At 42.1% G+C, this 21241-nt stretch overlaps 2 protein-coding genes across 2 annotated transcripts in view; one reads left to right on the plus strand and one right to left on the minus strand.

The window, feature by feature from the left end:
• LOC311051108 (CUB and sushi domain-containing protein 1-like) overlaps positions 1 to 21241 on the minus strand; it is a gene marked incomplete at its 3' end in the record, with an annotated part of 707106 nt that overhangs the window by 546595 nt on the left and 139270 nt on the right. Inside the window, exon 2 of the mRNA XM_084065507.1 lies at positions 2244 to 2460. Coding sequence (XP_083921633.1) covers positions 2244 to 2460 — 217 coding nt within the window. The remainder of the gene's footprint in view (positions 1 to 2243; positions 2461 to 21241) is intronic.
• LOC311043862 (large ribosomal subunit protein bL19m-like) lies at positions 12544 to 13377 on the plus strand (the record flags this gene model as incomplete). Its single annotated transcript, XM_084055249.1, has 1 exon — positions 12544 to 13377. One exon carries the CDS (start codon positions 12544 to 12546, stop codon positions 13375 to 13377), a length of 834 nt encoding a protein of 277 aa, XP_083911375.1.

The raw sequence follows: 21241 nt of genomic DNA on the forward strand, positions 1-21241 counted from the left end.
TCCTTTTTAACACATCCAGGAGTCTGGGGAATTTTGTTCACGCATGAATGCAATTTGTTTGTGTGTTTCTTTCTTTCTTACCATCTAACCAGCTAAGAGCCTGCCTGCTTGGGAATTAATTGAATCTTGACCATCAGGTCAAAATTTGTGTCAGATCCTGTGTCTAGGTGAGACATGACCTTTGACACGATCTAAATGTCTCTTATTATATTATATTATTATATATATATATTATATAGTTATATTGTATATTAACATACTCTACCAAACAGATGGACAAAATTACATTTGAAAATAGCCTACAAGCTCACAAAGCGTCACATCACAACGTGTTGTGAGCTTGTAGATTGTCTATTTTCACCATTAAATAAATAAATAAATAAATACATAAATAACATATCAAGTAAAGTACAGATACTAAAAAAATTAAGGTGATCTGAAACAACCTTTGGTTTAAAAAATATATTTACAAATAAAATGGGCCAAAAACGGTCCGGACCGTTTATGGCACATAACGCACAGCTTCTCAAAAACGGTCCGGACCGTTTATGGCACTCAATGTGTCAAATGTTCAAAAAATATTCATATGGCTATGTTGTAATGTGCTCTAGTCTAAATCAGCACTGGAAGTTTATGAAACACTTGCAATTGTAGCCTCCAATAAGGTACATCCTGAGTCGGAGATAGCCCTACTCCTGACCCTGTCATTGGCCTTAGAGCTGAAGCTGGACCTCAGGCACTGTTCAGTGGCTGCCCACTGCTCCTAACAGTTAGGATGGGTCAACCGCAGAAGACACATTTTCCCATGAGTGCTGCAAAAAATATAGCTTTACAGTCAGAGTATTTTTTTATGGGTGTCACTTGCCGATAGGTACTGCACACATAACATAATGTATAATATCGCTATGTTGAGTCCATACAGTGCATGTGGAAGTGCAGCGTTGTTGTTTTTTAAGATGGACTAGGGGGCATATTATAATATTAAAAGAAGAATGAAATGGCTACCAAGATTTCTGCTGACAAAGTCAGCAAAAATCCTTAGCATGTTTGCAAAATGCATACATTAGCTAAAACCAAGAGCTACAAGCTTAACACACACACACACACACACACACACACACACACACACACACACACACACACACACACACACACACACACTGTTAACTCAAATTAACAACATTAAGTAACTCAAATCTTTTTGCTTCTGGGGGATCCCTGGAACAAATTATTTTGAGATGGGGGTCCACGGCCAAATACATATGATTTTGGGTGGTTCTTGACATTAAAAGGTTTGACCACTGATATATAGCAACATAGGTTTGTTTTTTGTTTTTTGTTAGGATTTAGAAGACATTTATTTGTAGAATCCCCAGAAGCAATAATTTGAGTTCAAAATGTTTGTTTAAAAAAACTCGTATTCAAAGATTTGCACACATTTTCATTATTTTCCAAAATAGCAGATATACAGTACATGCCCAAGCCAATAATAAGATAATGGTTAAAGTGGTTACAATCTAAAGTGCTTTCCCGGTCTAAAAATCACTAGATCTCTCCCTCTGTCACTGCTCTCTGGCCACTCCCACATTGCAGCTCACCTCAGTCCCAGCCTAACACCTGTCCCACTGCAGTCATCAGCTCTGCAGTTCCTCGCCCATCTCCTCATCTGTTGACACTTGCCTCATCACTTCAGCTTTGCCACCTATAGATAGACCCTCTTATCAGACACGGTCACACTGATAGCAGCCAGCCAGCATGTGCGTGCAGACTTGGCTGCTTAAAGAACCTGGACGTCACGGCACTCAACGTGTGAAAATGCATTCCATCAAACTTTCAGATGCAGTTTTCATCCCAGTGCGGACGGAGAAGGCATAGAGATCTCTCCCTCTTGAATATACTGTACTCCTTGCCATGTCCCTGCAATTTTTTGTTTAACCCATTTAGACCTGAGGCCCGCTTCTAAAAACGCCTTCTAAAGTTTTCTAAAAAACCCAAAACCTCATAAGTCCAAAACTGTTACTTTATATGATTCAAATTAAAAAAGTAGCAAAAGTAGAAGATCGACAAGCTCAAAACGCGTCTAACAACTAAAATGACACAGAGGCGTCCCCAGCTTCAAAGGTAGAACAACGTATAGGTGTAACTGAGGTCAAGGAATGTATAGTTTGAATGTACTCTGCCTGTGACAAAGCAGAGAGAGAGAGAGAGAGAGAGAGAGAGAGAGAGAATAAATCATCTCCTACCTCATTTTTAAGTTGCCAGGTGATGGTTGTCCATCGTAGACTGCCACGACGTCAAAGTCTTCCTCCAACGCCAGTGTGACAAAGGTTAGCTGGATTCGGTTCCTCTCACCCGTTATTATCAGCCACGTGCAGTTGGCATAGTTGGGATAGCCATGAGGGAAACCAGGGGACTCGATAGTGCCGTTTAGACCCTGGACAACGCCACCGCATGATTCAGCTAGAAGGAAAAACAGGGGAGATGAAGTTGCGTTAGATATTGAATTAAATGAACAAACGACCAGCCACCCAGAGCTTGGACTATGCCTCCCCACGATACAGTGTGAGGCAGAAAAATGTAGCACAAACTTCTTTGTTTGAAACTTTGGTGTTCCAGAGGTCGAAGGTTCAAAATAAATTCCCAGACTGGTCAAGGTCTGCTGATTATTCAGGTCTAGACAACGAGAGAAAGCATTAATTCAGCACCGCAGGGACCAGCACAGCTTTTGGAGAGCTGTGTGTTAACACAAGGTGCACCATTGTGGGGGAAATGAATGAGCTGAATTGTGAAAATGTCTTCTTCTTGAACCGTGTCATGATCGCTGAATAATTTCTGAGGAACAGTATTTTAGCAATGCATACTGTAAATCAGGTCACAGAATACACTTCAGTTACAACTGAGCTAGATCATGAGTGTTTGCTGGTAAAACCTGTGGTTGACCTCCCATGAGATCCTATAATATAGGCTACTACATAATATCACATATGGCATATGGCATCAGACGCTTTTATCCAAAGTGCCGTACAGTACATGCATTTTTTAGCATGAATGGCCCCAGTGTGAAGTACAGCTGTGCTTGTGCCTTGCTCTGTCCACACGGGACCAGAATTTACCTCCCATGACACAAACTTACAAGCAAATGCACACGATCATTGCAGATACGCACACACGCACGCACGGGCACACACACACACACAAGTATGTACTGTATGTACATATAGTTCTCTCACAAATCTCCCATGATACTCCACATCAACACTTGCAAACAGAGAGAGAGAGAAAAGGGGAGGGGTGGGGGGCGTGAAATAACTTGTCTTGACCTCCCATGATGCTTGGGCATACACCCCCATACCATTATAAAACCCCATGACACTCACACATGCATGCATGCATGCATGTGTGAGTGTATTTTCACAAGCACTGGGATAGGACTTTTCACACTCAAGGGCACAGACATTGTTTTGCTGACTTTTGGGAACATTGCATCGACTTATATTCATTACACATCTCCTTACCCTAACCTTATGAAACTTCAGTCAAATCTAATTGGGGACACCACTTTTGTCCACAATTTGTCAAGCTGACCCCAATCAACTAATTTCATGCCCAACATTTGTCCCCAAATGTGGCCTAAGACAGGAACACACACAGTCAGGACACACTGACTCATGTCCCGCAGGCGCGCGCGCGCGCACACACACACACACACACACACACACACACACACACACACACACACACACACACACACACACACACACACACACACACACACACACACACACACACACACACACACACACACACACACACACACACACACACACACACACACACACACACACACACAGTAAACAACACTTTCATACACAGGAGAGGACAGCATGCATGTGGTTTGCCAAGTGTTGAATCATTAACGAGCAGCTATAAAATGATGTGGAAGGTTCAGTCAGTCAGAAAAACAGGCAGTCAACCAGTCTAAAACAGTGGTTCTCAACCAGTGGTCCGGGGACCACCAGTGGTCCTTGAGGGGGTTCCAGGTGGTTCCCAGCTAAATGATGGTTGGTAACCAAATGGACCCTGATAGATATTTAACTCTTGAGAGAGTTCAATTATTGTTAAACATCTGCATTACTTAAATTATTGTTAAACATCTGCATGACTTAATTAAAGAATTGTTCTTTTGATCAATGTTTGCCTGTTATCTCTCCTATGGTATCACATCAATACAGCATGGAATTGTGGACAAAATCGTATCCAACAACGACAAAATATTATACATTTTGGGTCTGAGATGCTAAATCTCATCAAATGGTGGTCCGTGGCTCAAATGCCGAATAAATAATGGCCCATGATATGAAAATCAGTCAGATAGAAATTCAACAAGTAAACACAGTCAAAACGTCAAAGGTGTGATTGGGTCTTGAGTCTACTTTTCTTCATGGTGACAATAGTACAATGATGAAATTCGAGAGTTGTCTTGTCTCACACTGTGCCAAAATAACTGTACATTAATATAGCAAAAAGTAATCAGTTAGTAATGCAGTTACTTTTTTAGAGCAGGAACTGTAACTCATTTCCAGTTTTCAGTAACATGCCCATCACCGTTCAACAAAAACTATAATTAAGTGAAAACGGGTTCCCTCAGTGGCCATGCTGCACATAATATGAGCCTGCAGTTCAGAATCACGCCTTCCTGTAATGTGTCCTGATTTATGTCCAAGAGACATCTGCGATATCTTGACATATCATCTTAATAATCACATGCTCATTCTCTTTATTTAAATCAGATATTAAATCATGACAGGGAAGGAACATCTGCACAGCTCTGCCTACTGCACGGCAATTCATTATAGATCAAGAGACATGCATGACGCATGGCAATGTTAAGGGCCATCCATAACAGGAATATAGCCATAAATATAACGATAATGATGTGAGCATCCACAATGATGAATGAACCTTCTGCAAACAGTGACCAGAACGGCATCGGTTCACACAATTCTTCAAAGACAAGATCCTTGAACGTTTTTAATAATGGTCTTTGAACATATTTTCCTTTAGCAATGAAGTGTACATCTATTGAAACAACAAGAGGACTACGCTTGACTTTAGACCAGATTTGAGCTGGCGCTATCGCTTTCTGACTCCACCTAAGATAGCAATGTGCCAACAATTGGCTTGTCCACACCTCATTTTAAGACAAACACACCCATGAGTACACATCACGCTGGGCGTGAAAATGACAAAGGCATCGGTTGTAAACTTGCAATGACACTTTTGTGTCGTTTTGGGACGGCTATAAGACAGGGCCCTAAGACTTGACATTGAGCTACTGTACCAATGTTGGAAAATGTAGTTAACTAAGCTAGTTGCTTTAACATTAAGTGAAGCTTCACTACACTGAAGCTTCACTTAATGAGGAAATGTAGGAGCTGAGCTACAGCAAATTCACCATCTCAAATAAGTGTTTTTTTGGTTTGTTTTAACTTTAATCAACTTCATTCTAAGTCAGTGCTATCTCAGTGATAAAACAGATAGGCAGGCAAAAAAAAGACAGACAGAGGCCAGGTGGAAAACATAATTTTCCACCTGGCAGAGATAACAGTTGTTGGTGCACGCTCCTGTGTGTGTGTGTGTGTGTGTGTGTGTGTGTGTGTGTGTGTGTGTGTGTGTGTGTGTGTGTGTGTGTGTGTGTGTGTGTGTGAGATCTATCTCTCCATGGAAACACACTTCTGCCACAGAACATCGTTTCCTCTTCACTAAACTTATGCACAAGAGGTTTTATGTTCACAGGACATACTGTAAGAAAAGCTTTTAAAAATTTGCAATGTGTTGGAAAATGTATTTTTTATTCTCAAGCTTGTCTGACAGTATTCCCCGGCCTGGAGCAGACAAGTCGCAGACATCTGCCAACTATCGGTACGGGCATACATAAGTTCTTCTGTCGGCTGCACATAAGTCTGTGTTTGGCGGTGGCGTCTCTTACTGATCCTAGCAGTTTTATACAGAGGGCTCCAGTGGTGGAAAGTAAAGTACATGTACTCAAGGACTGTACTTAAAGGGATGTTTCATTTTCAAACATGTTTGGGGTCATTTTAACATCTGCGCAGGCTTTTGTGAACACCCCAGACAGTTTTTAAGTTGCTTGATTCAGTATCTACATATTTGATATTCATTTTTATCAGACACGCCCCCTTCCTATACAAACCCATTTAAACTGTCTGTGGTTCTGATTATTGATATTGTTTGTGTGAGGTGTGAGGAGTGTGTGAGGAGTAATTGAAATTAATTTAAAAAAAGAAATTGGGAAAATGAAAAAAATGTAAGCATCACAGCAGCTCTTGAGTCCTCTTGAGGCACTGTACCAGCTGCTTCATCATGTCACTCTGCCACCATCATCGGTACAACTGCTGGCTGAACACACCTTCTGCACAGCTTGTTTCAGAAGGACACGTGGGTTATTCAGCCTTTACCTACAATGGAGAGCTGTACATATTTGGTGGCCGCAGCTGGGACCTGACCCTCAGTAATTATGTGGAAATTCAATCCAGAGACCTTCTCCTGGAAGAAGGTTGAGCTCAAGGGGAAAGGACCATCTAAGATGTATAGGATGTGCTGCTGCATGGTGGGAGATCGTGTCATTCTCTTCGGAGAATTCGAAACGCCCAATGACCTGTATATCTTAGATTTAACCCATTAACCCATTTAACCCATTTTTTAAACCCCCATTTCTCCTCTATTTAGTCGTTGTGCCAATTGTTTCCTCCCCACACACATGATTGATTGATTTTTCTTTATTAATAATAATGAAAAAGATTAATAAAATAAACAAAAACATTAATTGAAAAAACACAGTCGTCCTCACGCATTAGAGGGACAATATCAGTCACCAGAACCAATTTGAGTACTTTTTCCTCCACTGGAGAGCTTTGCTGTGCTCAGTAATGCTTGGGTAAATGCAGCTTGTGTGGACGCCAACACGCTACATGGTGATGCTTTGCTACAGAACACCTATTTGGTTCAGAAATGTTTAAACAGCAATGTTACCACCACGCAACTGAGAAATATAGTTAACCACTTAAACCCTTCATTGAGCCGGGTCCCAGGGGTCTATACTTGGTCTCCTCCTTTTCTCCCTCTACACCAAATCTATTTGCCAAAAAAAAAAGCTGATCTACAAGCTCACAACATATCGCAATGGGATGTGTTATAAGCTGGCAGATCTGCTGTTTGATCCCCCCCCCCCCCCCCAGAATGTTCTCCTATTATGACATGCCCAGAATACGGATGCTAGGGTTAATGTGGTTAAGCAAGTAATGCAGCAACTTGTAACAATACTACTGCCTAGCGCTGGTCTTTACTGTCAAAATCTCTCAGACTGGACTGAGTTGAATGTGCACAGACTACAGGGTTTCACAGGTCCACCCGAAACCCTCAAACCGCAGACCCTACCCAAGAGGATCCGGGTCCAAAATCTTTACCTGTGTCCTGGGTACTTGTTGGATCTATTATCATTGCTGCAGGTGTCGAGTAAACATGTCTGAAATAGATTTAGCCATATGGACCTGCAAGTCCTTTCCTTTCATATTAAACTCTTTAACTCATTCACTGCCAGAATTATTTCTGGCCGCGTTTGAACACTGCCAATATTTTTCATTGAAAAAAAAAAGTACTCAGGAGCCGAGATACAGAATTTTTAAGTTTTAAGTTAACAAGGAAGTGGATGGGAGTCTATATCTTCGAAAAATCATATCTCCTTGGTCTTTGGGTCAAAAAAAAAATAAAAAAATGTAAAAAAATAAAAAATAAAATAAAAAATATTTTTAATTTTTTAATTTTTTAAAAAGTCGTTTTAGTCGTTCTTGGCAGGCATGGCTTATGGACAGAAGTCGTTTTAGTCGTTCTAGGCAGTATATGATTATCTTTAATTAATTATCTCTTTTTAAATTTGACATATTTAACCTAGACCTACACTGGTCATTTATATTGGAATTATATTCTAAAAACGTTTTTTAGAATATAATTCCAATACATACTGCATCGTTACTTGACCTGAAATCGCTTTAGGAAAACCCGTCTCTTACGTGCCTGCTAAGGTACTGCGCAGCCTGTGTGGACGCACGTAAGACCCTTCGTAAGGACCGCACGCAGTCCCGACGCAGGGTTCTTGCATACTGGATAAGATGTGTGTGTACCGTGCTTAACGTCTTTCAGACAGTTTAAAGGCAGAAAACCTAACGTGCAAGTCACTCAGTGCACATGCCATGTAGACCACCTGCTAAAACGAGAAAAGGAAAGACTTGAGGGCATGATGGAGGCTTTCTTTAGCAAGGTGAAACGTTGCAAACTACAAGAGAAAGAATATAGTGAGCAAAAGTCACCAAGAACGTCCTCCGTGTGCAGCACATTTGTCGTTATAATCGACAAGGACAGTAAGAAAGTCAGGACAGCTATGGAAATGCAATCTCTGCCATGCACTCCTCAGATTTGATGGAGGCAAATTTGATGAAACACCAGAGGTCATGCCAAAAGAGACAGAGTGGTGTTCAAAACACTATAACTTCCTATGTGTGGACAAGCAGAGTGCCAACTGAATGTAAAAGTGCCATTCTGAACAACTGCATTTAAGTGTGTGCTAGGGATTTGTGACCTTTCCGAAAGTTTGAGACATCAGCATTCCATCAGCTAGTACAGACTTTAGTGGACACAGGGGCAATGTATGGCCAATGCATTGATAAGACTTGCTCCCCTCTGCTGTCAACAGTTCCAGTGCCACACAGGGAAAAATGCATGAGCTGCAAAACATGGTTACACAGGCCATTTCTTATGCCTTAGCTTGTGGAGCCTCAACAGACATGTGGACAGATGATAGTTACACAAACACGTATCACCCTCAACGTCATAGCCGAGGACTGGAAATTCCAGAGCAAAGTTATATGTACGCTTATATGTACGCATGCTTTTCCCTCCCAAAAAAATACATCAAAGGTGAAATGCTAAAAAAGTTGGGTGATTTTGGACAGTCACAAGAGGAAATCAACAAACTTGTATTTTGTTAGTGACTAAGGAGCTAATGTAAACTACAGGCTGCCCTAACCCATTGGACACACAGGGGCTGCAATAAAGAAGAATTGGAACCAGTGAGAGCGAGTCTGAACCAATGCAAATCACTGACAACCTTTGTTAAGCCATTCAATGCGGGAACGCAAATGTCTTCTAAACGGTTTTCTGAAAACCGTATGTTGCTATAATATCAGTGGGTCAATACACAATATGTATTTGGTCACGGACCCCCATGTCAAAATATTTTGTTTCAGGGACCCCCAGAAGCAAAGATTTGAGTGACAAATGAGCACTTAGAAAATTGATATAATCAAAGATTTGCACACATTGTCATGATTTTTCAAAAATAGCAGATATACAAGCTCATAGCGCGGCACATGAGCTTGTATATCTGCTATTTTTGAATAGCAAAAGTATAAAATAATGGCTACAGTTAAAATATAAAATGACACAGGTGCGTTGCCGGATTGAATGGGTTAAGCATTCCGGATTAAAGCTGCAGCTTCCACGCTCCCTTAAACTGGAGTGTGAAACTCGTTGGTACACAAAGCTCGCAATGGTGGAGTCTATACTAAACTCGTTGATGGTGTCCCAAGGCCAAGAGAGAAATGCTCACCAGAGAAATGCTCCAAACGTTGGTTTGTTTTGCCTTCATTCAAAAAGTGATGAGCTGAGTGAAATGGAGTTAACCCAAGTCACCCAAAGCTGAGGAATATAAGCCAAAATTGGCAAAACTAAACTAAATGTGGCCATCAGTGCCAACAATAATATACCTGCATAAAATAGATTAAATGAAAAAAAAATGGAGCATTTAGCATATAGTGCCTTTATCCAAAGTGCTTTACAATTTGCATTACATTCACGCACGCATGCACGCAAACTCACTGATTGCAGAGCCATGCAAGGCACCAACCTGCTCATCGGGAGCAATTAGGGCTTCATTGTCTTGCTCAAGGACACTTTGACAGTAATCCAGGAGGAGCCGGGTATCGAACTGGGGATCTCCCGATTCCCAAACGGCCACTCTGCTTCTATTTACATCTTACCTTCTCGATGTCCCCCACCCCTACTGTTCTGCCCCGCCCCTTCCTCTCCTCCATTTGTCATCTTCTCCACTCACTGTCCTCCGCACACACTTAATAATGTTTACTCCAGTGCTATTAGAATGTGTGTGTGTGTGTGTGTGTGTGTGTGTGTGTGTGTGTGTGTGTGTGTGTGTGTGTGACCAACATGAAAGCCAGCAGTAATTGTGTGTGTGTGTGTGTGTGTGTGTGTGTGTGTGTGTGTGTGTGTGTGTGTGTGTGTGTGTGTGTGTGTGTGTGTGTGTGTGTGTGTGTGTGTGTGTGTGTGCGTGCGTGTGTGTTCACGCTCGTGCATTCACGTATACACACACTGATGTATGTGTGTGTTTGTGGGGCCAACATTGAAGCCAGCAGTAATTGTTTCTCAGATAGTGGTAGCTATTGATTTATTAACCTTATATCACTACGGACACAAATACACACGCACACACAACTGTGCTCGCTCACATACACACACACACACACACACACACGATATGTGCTCCAGAGCTTAACCATCAAGGGAGTACGTCACGGTGCAGTCATCCAAATAGTCTCAAACTGTGTGTGTGTGTGTGTGTGTGTGTGTGTGTGTGTGTGTGTGTGTGTGTGTGTGTGTGTGTGTGTGTGTGTGTGTGTGTGTGTGTGTGTGTGTGTGTGTGTGTGCATTTTGTGCGTGCGTACGTGTTTGCTTCTCTTTGTGTAAACTATCTTTTACCATCTAAAAGAGATCACAACTTATGTGTAAACACCAATTATTATTTGGGATGTAGCATCTCACACACACTTGGTCTAAATGAAAAGACATCGACATACAAGAACCATCAGCACAAATGTGTGCACAGTGAACACACACACACACACACACACACACACACACACACACACACACACACACACACACACACACACACACACACACACACACACACACACACACACACACACACACACACACACACACACATCCCCCCACCTGGAGTGTCCAGATTCCATTACTCTCATCTCTCTTTCAGTCTTTTTCCATGCCCATCTCCTGTTCCATGTCTCTCTCTACTGTGTATATGTGTCACCTTCCCTTGCTCTCTTTTCAGTCTCTCTCTATCTCTCCATCTTCATGTCTCTGTCATTATTCTGTTTCTTCCTCCCTCCCTCTCTCTTTCTTTCTCTCTCAGACCAGATGGGGTAACTGGAATCCATATTCATCATAGGGTGACCTAGTATCTGCATATTGCCAGATGCCATATGTTGCACCATACTGTTGGCACTGTAGTATACTTTGCTAGGGATATGACTAAGGTATTTCTCCATTTCACCCCAGGTATACAGTACATCATCAGTAGTGTTGAACTAAACTACTTTAGCAGTTCTTCTTTGCTGTGCTTGATGTCCTACACCCATCTATTCAGCTTGCCAACCACAACCAGCTGAGTTCAGGTTAATTAGATCAAATATTTAACAGGCAATTCCAAAGTGAGTAAATGTTCCAAACAAACACCTTATGAACACAAAATGCTTTGCAGGATGTCTCACTCTCAAGAGACAAGACATTTAATTTCTAATGGTGAATTTTAGCAATAGGTTTTCCTTGCACGTTTTCCTTTTCCTTGCTGCACGGAGCCCTGCTTCTAAATTTCGCCGTTTTTTCTTTTTCTTCACGCTGTTTGGTGCCCCCCCCCCCCCCTCCTCCCCCAGGTTGGTGCCCTGTGCTTCAGCACCTCAAGCCTGTTGGATAAGCCACCACTGACTACATCGCAATGTGACACATTGTGAGCTTATATCTGCTATTTTCTCTATTTCTGAAACTTGTTTAACATTTCTGATTTATTGATTTTGTTTATTGAGAAAATGACTGCACCAAAATAGGGAAGCCATATTGAGAGGGGATAAAAGAGGTATGATTTGGTTCACATTGGTGGCTCAGACTGTTAGCGTGATATCATCATGTGTGTTGATATCATGTATGTGCGACTGTAGTTCACGTATCTCGAGAACCATCGACCAATCGACTTGACACACATAGTCGAGGACCAGAGGGAGTGCCGTGCCCGGTGTCGAGTCGGTCGGATAGGTAGTTGTCCAGAACCACCAATCCGACCGATATGCCCATCCTAAATTAAAATTGGCTGAAGGGAGGAGCGGCTGGCGGACAGGCCGGTGGGCGGACCTCTGACGTCACGCTCATATCACCATGACTCACCATGACTCAGTCATAATCATATAAGGAGTTCCAAATGCAGCTAAGCTCAACTATGCAGTGTGTTGTCTAACCTCAATGTGTCGTCATGGCATCAGGCTCAAGCACATTTTAAAGATAGCTCCATATATGGGCACAAGCATGCCAGGGCATCCGTACCTAGCAACATGTGACACAACAAGGTCAATCATGGTAGTCTGCGCATAAAAGCTTGACACAATGTTAGCATTAAGGTTATTACGAAACCTCAAAATACACGAGAGGTTCCTGTCTACGTCTGTACGTCGCATTGCTGTGGGCAGTGATGATGGGGGTCCACCACCACCACACAAATTTATGCCTCCCCCAAAACCTGTCATCATAGACAAAACACAAACAGAGTCATCCCTCCGAAAGTTTCTGAGTCCAGAGTTTATCCCTCCTCGTGAGAGAACAGATCTGTTCAAATTCCGCATGGAGGGGAAAGATATGATCCGCAGGAGGAAAGTACTGAACATTCCTGAGTTCTACGTGGGGAGCATCCTAGCTGTGAACATGGCTGATACACACACCAGTGGGAAAACCAACCGCTTTGTGGGAATCTGCACTAAGAGGAGCGGCAACGGACTGGGAGCCACATTTGTTCTTAGGAATATCATTGATGGCCAAGGTGTGGAGATCTGCTATGAATTGTACAACCCTCGGATGCAGCAGATCGATCTGCTGAAACTAGAGAAAAGGCTGGATGACGACCTCATGTACCTGAGAGACGCGCTGCCTGATTACAGCACCGTAGACCCGGACATGAAGCCTGTGCCCTTCTCCCCTACAGGAGAAGTGCCCATCAACAAGATCAATGTGAGGATGCGTCCGAAGCCATGGTCCAAGCGCTGGGAGCATCCCAAATTCGACATCCAAGGAATCCGCTTTGACCTGACCCCTACCCCGGGGCAGATGGAGCACGCCCAGAAGTGGGCACGACCCTGGGTTGAGTACGATATGCTCAGGGAGTATGACACCTCTAGGTTGGAGGTGGATATCCTCAAAGAGGTCCAACAGGAAATGAACAAATGAAAAGGGGTCTTGCTTGATTCCCTCCCCCCGCCCTTTTGAGTGGTGCCAACCACTCCTTCATTTGACCGTGTGAGTGTCTGTCCGTCCATATGTTTGTGTCTGGCCTCAACAGATGCAGCTGATTGCAACACAAAGATGCAACCAGTTACACTAATTAAGCACAAACAGAAGTGCAACACATGCGCATAATGAACTCATCAAAGGCACCACTCACTTCACACTGGGTGTGATTTCTTTAAACACTTGGACGTAAACAACCTTTCCAGAAATGGGAATCAGGATGGAACATATAGGGCACATATATACATGCTTGAATATGAAAGACTTGTGTTTGCCTCGTTCTCCTCATTATGAAGAAAATACTCCAATAAGGCTTTTACCCCCCAAAATCTGTCAAAAAGAATCTGTCAATATACTGATGACATCAGAGATCTCCATATATGGGCATAAAAGGGACAAGGACTGACAGATAGGCCTACAGAGATCTCCATATATGGGAATATCAGTCGGATCGGCAGTGTGACGTAGGTGTGAGGGCCGCGTAACGGCCCGAACACTAGTACAGTATACAGGCATAATGGAGATCCGGCTGTCCAGAACCGTCGATCTGACTGATAAGCCTATATATGCGACCGATCGATCAAAATCGGCGAGCATATCGCAGAGGACCAGAGGGAGTCATGTGTCAAGTGGAAAGCCGGTAAGATCATCGGATCTCCAAAAAAGATTGATTCAAACACAAACCCCCATATATGGTGTACCCTAATATGTCGTCATAGTACTGACGTCATAGACTGGCCTGGACTTGGCCACTCCATATATGGGCATAAAAGGGACACGGACAGACAGACGGGTACAATGGGTACTCTGACAACGGGTAATGCATAACCAGATGGGCATGTATTTCTTTCTTGCATTCCTGACTTGCATTGTTCCCGAGTTGGTCTAGTAATATTAACGCATTAACATGCACACACTATACACAGATGAACACATGTACACAGCATTAGTATGATTATGAAAACAACCAAGGTTTTACTCAAAAGTCAGGTTTCTCTTCCTCCATAATGGACCTCCAACTTCTCCTGCTCGTCATGTTGTGCCTTTTTCTGAAATATTTCTGTTTCTGGTGAAGTTGTTACCCCTAGGTATTCCCACATGCTCATATTAAGAAACCTGAAAGAAATCCGATAAAAGACCAAAATATATCCAAGACTCACACAGAACCATCTTAAATGGGTTTTGCTTACTCCAAGTACCCACTTTGAACCTGTCATTATAGGCAAACATTTTCCAAACATAAAAAAGCAAGAATAGGACATCTACTGTAAAATGTGTTGTGAGCTTGTCGACTGGTAATCTTCAGCCCATGGCACCATAACCAATTAACCATTGTACAATGAAGTACTGTATACAGTACAACAGAGCTTAAGTGCACTGCAGTCCAATGCTGTCAGATTAAAAAACACCAGCCATCATCAAATTGTTGAAAAATGAAACCAGTTTAGTCCCACCAACCACTGGGCCCATTGTTGGTACATTATCTCCAAGCACCGAAAGTATCACCATTCATCATTTGAATACCAGTTGAATATCAATCAGCTACTACTCAAAAGGAAACATTTAGGCTACAGAAAGTACCTGATCAAATACCATTGCTCATCAGACAAATGCAGGTCAGTTTCTGCTATGACTCTTAAGTTTGTCAGTGCTACTAGCTAATATGCTGGGTAGATGTTAACGATTAACTGACTATCGATCATTAAGACTTTACTCGATTTAATGTATAAATTAAACAATTAATAATTGAACATGCCACAGTTCTTATTTCCCGGCATTCATTATCGCAAACAAAGGCAACATATGAGCATCTCAAAATGATATTATAAAGAAATGATATTCAATCAACTGCTGCTGCTTTCCACTTTTATGGAATATACAGTAGTGTAGTGTACATGAGAGGATAATAGCTTAAAGTTGACAATGATTGATGGCAACTGGTTAATTTAAGCACCAGTATCTTCAGGACAAAATGTTTCAGCATTGTCTGTCTCAGGTGCGACTATGCAGTTTGTACTAGTAAAATAAAATTCAGGTTCTCAGGAAAATCACCACTTATCAATTAATTGATGATCAACTGATTGGGGAATCAATTATCGATCAATGATTGAATTGATCATTTGCATTCCTAATCCTATCTGAGATAATTTAAAACTTTACTGATGCCCGGGGGCAAATTCAGTTGTTAGAACATCAACAGCAGTAAGAATGGATCTTACTCCGATTTTGGAAATTAGATTACCTTGTATACTGTACATAGCCATTTCAATAACCAGCGTTGCCTTGATCAGGGAAAGCATGTTAATGCACTTGAAGAACACCACCAAATAAGTTTCATGGAAAGAGCGTTGTGGAGGGAGGAAGGAGGCAGAGAGACTGATTGGCTGTAACTGTTCATCCGTCTGCCTGTCTGTCAACACTGATTCAGCTAATCCACAGAGGAAGGACAGGAGTGATTACTCTTGTTTACTTCCTCTCTCGCTTGTGTTCTCTCTCCCTTTCCCTTGTTTCTCTGCCTCTCCCCTCCCATCACTGTACCTGACCCACCCCCCTCCGTTTGTAAAGCTTCTTTTAAACTCCATCACATTGTGTGTCTCTCACCAACAGTAACTGATCTACAAGCTAATATTGTGTAGATCAGTTTTTTTTTTTGCTTAATTCTATCCCCATTTTACTTTATCTACTCTACTATAGTTTCTCTCAACCTTGTGGTTCTATTCAAAAGGGCTTTATCTTTGTGAGAAACATTATGTTTTCATTGCCAAAACAAGTGTGATATAAAACAATCCTAAGAAATGTGTGTACAGTTAAAAGGAATTAAAAAAAGAGCTGTGTCACATTGTAATTTTGCTGTCAAATCTTCTCTCTCTCTCTCTCTCTCAAAGCCACTTTCCCTCAGGCTATCAGAGCGCTGAACAATGACCCAACTGCCAGGTCAACCGTCTTTAACCCGTAAATACTTGCTCACCAAGAGAGAGCAAACACAGTTTTTTTTTGTATTCCTTTTTCTTTGCACATCTCGTGCACAAATGTATTGGATTGCGTCTAGCTCAGAATTGCTCAATTTCACCAAATAATATGTACTTATGAATTTGTATGTAATTTATATATTGTACTTTGGTTATCATTCTGCTGCATGTATATTCTATATCACTTCACTTTAGATAATGTTTTACCCATTTACGTTCTGTATTATCCTCGCTGTTGGGCGGAAACCTGTTATATCCAAATATGTCACTTTTCTGAAAATGGAAAAATAATTACCTGTGTTCCAATGGAGCCGATGCATTGGTAAATGGTGCATTTATATAGTGCCTTTATCCAAGGCGCTTTACAATGATTGTGCATTACATTCACACATTCACACACCAATGGCGGAGAAAACCATGCAAGGCACCAACCTGCTCATCGGGAGCTGTTAGGGGATCAGTGTCTTGCTCAAGGACACTTGATCGAACTGGGACCCTTTCGGTTCCCAAGTGGACGCTCTACCTCCTGAGCCACTGCTGCCCCATGTAGCTATTATATTATTTAGTCATTTATCAGTTATTTAGTGTTAATAATGTGTTCACAGCGATCGGTCCACAGGTGCTGGAGATTAGCTGCTAACAGACGGTCGGCCACGCGGACGTACAGGGGCGAAAACATAGTCATAGGCGGAGAGATGCAAGGCGATGATGTACATTGGCCATCGTTCTGCTGCCCGTATGTATATTCTGTAGCCTATCTCTGTTGATAATGTATTCTCCCATTTACAGTCTCTGTGTTCTATACTATATTCTATAGGCCTACTAAATTATATTTCCTCTATTTCTCTATATCTATTCCACGGCACATCCTCTATTTATTTGTGAAATTTCATTTAATTTTCAAAATTGAGAGAGAGAGACACTCAGAGAAAATGCCCTCCTCATCCTGATGTTTGTTTGATTCGCTCCACAGCACTTAGCAGATGACATTTTACTGAGTTTCTGTAGTTCATCTCGATGTCACCACTTACAGTAGAAAGGTTCTCAGGTGATTTTATTTGCCAAAAACTAAGATTCATGACTAATGGAATGAATCTAATGTGCGGCTGTACTTTCATCAGTTGAATGTAGTGACCAGGTAATTCAACAACTGCAGAGTTATGTGTTGTATTCCGACAGACACATGTGCTTCATTACTAAGAAAGAAAGAAAGAAAGAAAGAGACATGAATAAGCTGCAGAGGGGTGGGGCACTAGCAGCATCCCACCACAAGGCTCCAGGTGTGTAAATCAACTGCCACCCCCTCGGACATGCTGGGCTACAAATCAAACGCATCTCTCCAAGTTCCTCTGAGGAAGAAACTATCGACTTCAGAGATTAAATAACGGCTATGAAGAAAATGGAGGAGAGAGTGACCTATCTCTCCTAACATCTTTTACTTCCATATCCTCACCTTTTGTCTTTCCATTATTATCAGTGTCACTGTGTCTGTGTCTGTCTCTTATGGTTGTCCACCTCCCTCTGCACCCAGGCAGCCTCTCACCTCCCCTCTCTCCACTCTCATCTTTTTGCAAGGCTCCCATTCACTCCCTCTCTGCATTACCTCCGTTTCAAAATCACATCTCTCTCTCTCTCTCTCTCTCTCTCTCTCTCTCTCTCTCTCTCTCTCTCTCTCTCTCTCTCTCTCTCTCTCTCTCTCTCTCTCTCTCTCTCTCTCTCTCTCTCTCTCTCTCTCTCTCTCTCTCTCTCTCTCTCTCTCTCTCTCTCTCTCTCTCTCTCTCTCTCTCTCTCTCTCTCTCTCTCTCTCTCTCTCTCTCCCTCCCTCCCTCCCTCCCTGATGTCACTGTCTCTCCATTTGTCTCTCTCTCTCTTCTGCCCCCACTCCCCATTCCTATTATATCCATCGCTCTATGCCTGCTGCTCCCATCATTATCTCTCTATTCTGTGAGTGCATATCTGTCTGTGGTGTGTCTCTATCTCTCTGTCTGTCTGTCTCCCTCTCTCTGTCTGTCTCTCTCTCTCTCTTGCTCTCCTGCTGTAATTACGCCACTCCCATCCCCCCCACTGTCCCTCCCTCAATTTCTCCCTCGCTTTCTCTCCATCATTATCTCCCTGTCATATTGTCTGCGTGTTGATGCCATTACATCTGTCTCTCCGTGTCTGTTCGCTTATGCTGCTGCACTTCATTGTTTTTATTCCTCCCACTCACCTCCTATAAATATCACACAGCCAACTAACAAACACAGCCACCTCTCACTCCTTCTGCACAGTATGACAATGTAAGAATGGACCCGGGGTCCATTTTTACATTCACAGAGTTACATTTGCTGCTTTCTTCTCTGAACAAGAATTCCTGTCATCAAGTATGTGTTTGCACATAGGCATGTGTCTCTGTGAAATGGCTACTATAGTATGTAAAATAATACAATGTACACTATAGAGGCTGATATACTGAGCAAAGAGATGAATACATAAATAAATGAATTGTTGTTTATATCAAGTGTGAACTCGAATGTGTACATTCACAGCTATATACTGTACATTTCCTTATGTATCCATTTTGTATGGGTGACGGGGGATCGATACTGCTATTTATTTGTATTTATTTGTATTTATCTTTTATCCATTTGGGAGAGGTCTGCAGTCAGATGCTATGGTGATTTTTCAGGGTCCCCGTCATGGAGAAGTTTGGGAACCCCTTGCAGTAGTGCACCAAGATAATTCTGTTATGATTTTATAAACATGCAAAAGTTCTATAGCCTCCTATATATTGTAGATAGAGTACATCAATACAGGACGGCAGGAAAAGAAACAGGATCATGCACCTGTTAAGATATAGATTGCATGTACTTTGCTTTTTGTATTACCTTTTAAGATGGTAGATGCTATCTATAGTCAACTTACAGTACACAGTAAATTCAGTGTTAATGTATCCATTTGTAACTGCTGAGAGTGTGCAAATGCAACCACACTAATGGGTCCATTTGGTTGCATTTGCACACTCTCAGAGTTAAATGAACTCTGAGGATTTTTACAGTGTGCCAGTGCAAAGCCACAGTGAAGTAAGGAGTAACCAAGCACAGTTACTGTCCACTAATCATCACCATGACAACCTTGGAACAGTGCAGGAGCACATATCACAACCCATGACAAACATGCGCGCGCGCGCGCACACACACACACACACACACACACACACACACACACACACACACACACACACACACACACACACACACACACACACACACACACACACACACACACACACACACTCTCCACACATTCGTACAAAGCAAAACTAAAGAATGTTGAAACTACAGTACAGTCCCAGCACTCTCACACAACACACGCACACAAACACACACACACACACACATATACTCGCCAGTGCCAAGCGAGAGAACATTACTCATGCACAGACACGACCGACCACACACACACACACACACACACACACACACACACACACACACACACACACACACACACACACACACACACACACACACACACACACACACACACACACACACACACACACACACACACACACACACACACACACACAATGAGAACCAAGGCTATGTGCAGAGTAAATCCCAAGCATTGTCAGTGAGGAATAGAGCTTGCTGTCTAGAGATAGGACAGATAGCTAGGATGGATAGGCTCTTTGTGTATGTGTGTGTGGTGTTTGTGTGCATGTGTGATTGAGCGTGTGTTTTATGAGTGTGAGTGTTATATGAGCGATAGGGACAGATGCACGGGGCGGCACACGAGAGAGAGAGGGAAAGGGTGTCCAAATCAGACATGTTGAAACATACCTGTTTCTGACATATAAAATCAAATATTTAAAACATGTCGCTTTGAATTTTGGATTACTGCTTGTGTGAGGACTTGTTTGTCTGCAGTTTACAGATCGTTGCTTTCGGCAGAAACCTTGTATCTCCATATGTCATCTTTTATGTTTTTGTTTTTTGTAATTAATGTCCTATATACTTCGTACTTGTACAAGTGTCGTGTAAGAGAAGCCAATCTACAAGCTCACAACCAATCACATAAGTTCTGAGGTTGTAAATTGGCTATTTTGGAAAATAAAATGTTAAATTAAAAGTGATAAATTCTGTCTATGGGTTTTACAAATACTGAACCAATGAAAGGAGCTCATGACGCTCATGACTCATGATGTGCAGCGAAGGTTCTGGGGTAGATATTTGTCACTCAAGTGACTCTTATTAGGCAGCCAACAATGATGTTTGTTGTAATTCATGTTACAAGGATGCATAATGCATGAATGCTGCCTGCCCTGTAGACAGGAAATAAGGAAACCTTGAACACACAAGTGTGGAAGCTGAACAAAGCAGTGACTTCGTCTCATTTCCATTCACTTCTCGCAGAATAAAAGCATGTTTTGCGATAAAATTATAACAATAAATACAAGTTAGTAGTAGTAGTAAAAACTACCAGTTCCATGCCTACTAACAGCAACGTTTAAGTAGTTGAGTAGCTGCGTCCCTAATTGAAATATCTCTTCCAAAAATCCACCATGGCATAATAATAATATCTTTTTTTCGTTTTTATACAAATACCATCATATACCCAGGTAAAATGTGAAATAGAACGTATAAAACATACATGATAAAAGATTAGTGGATGTAGGTACTGTGGCCTACTGGCAGTGTGCATACTAAGTGTGGCATTGTCAGTCCAGTGGTTTGTGAGTGAGATTAGCTCCGGAGACAGACACACAGATCCTCCTATAGACGGCAAGCCTCCTGCAGAGCCACGCTGTAAACTTAGATGCCACCCAAGCCTATAACATACTGTATATGTGC

This window comes from Gymnoscopelus microlampas (genome assembly GCF_963454915.1).
Source record: "Gymnoscopelus microlampas genome assembly, chromosome: 1".
Classification (NCBI taxonomy): Eukaryota; Metazoa; Chordata; class Actinopteri; order Myctophiformes; family Myctophidae; genus Gymnoscopelus; species Gymnoscopelus microlampas.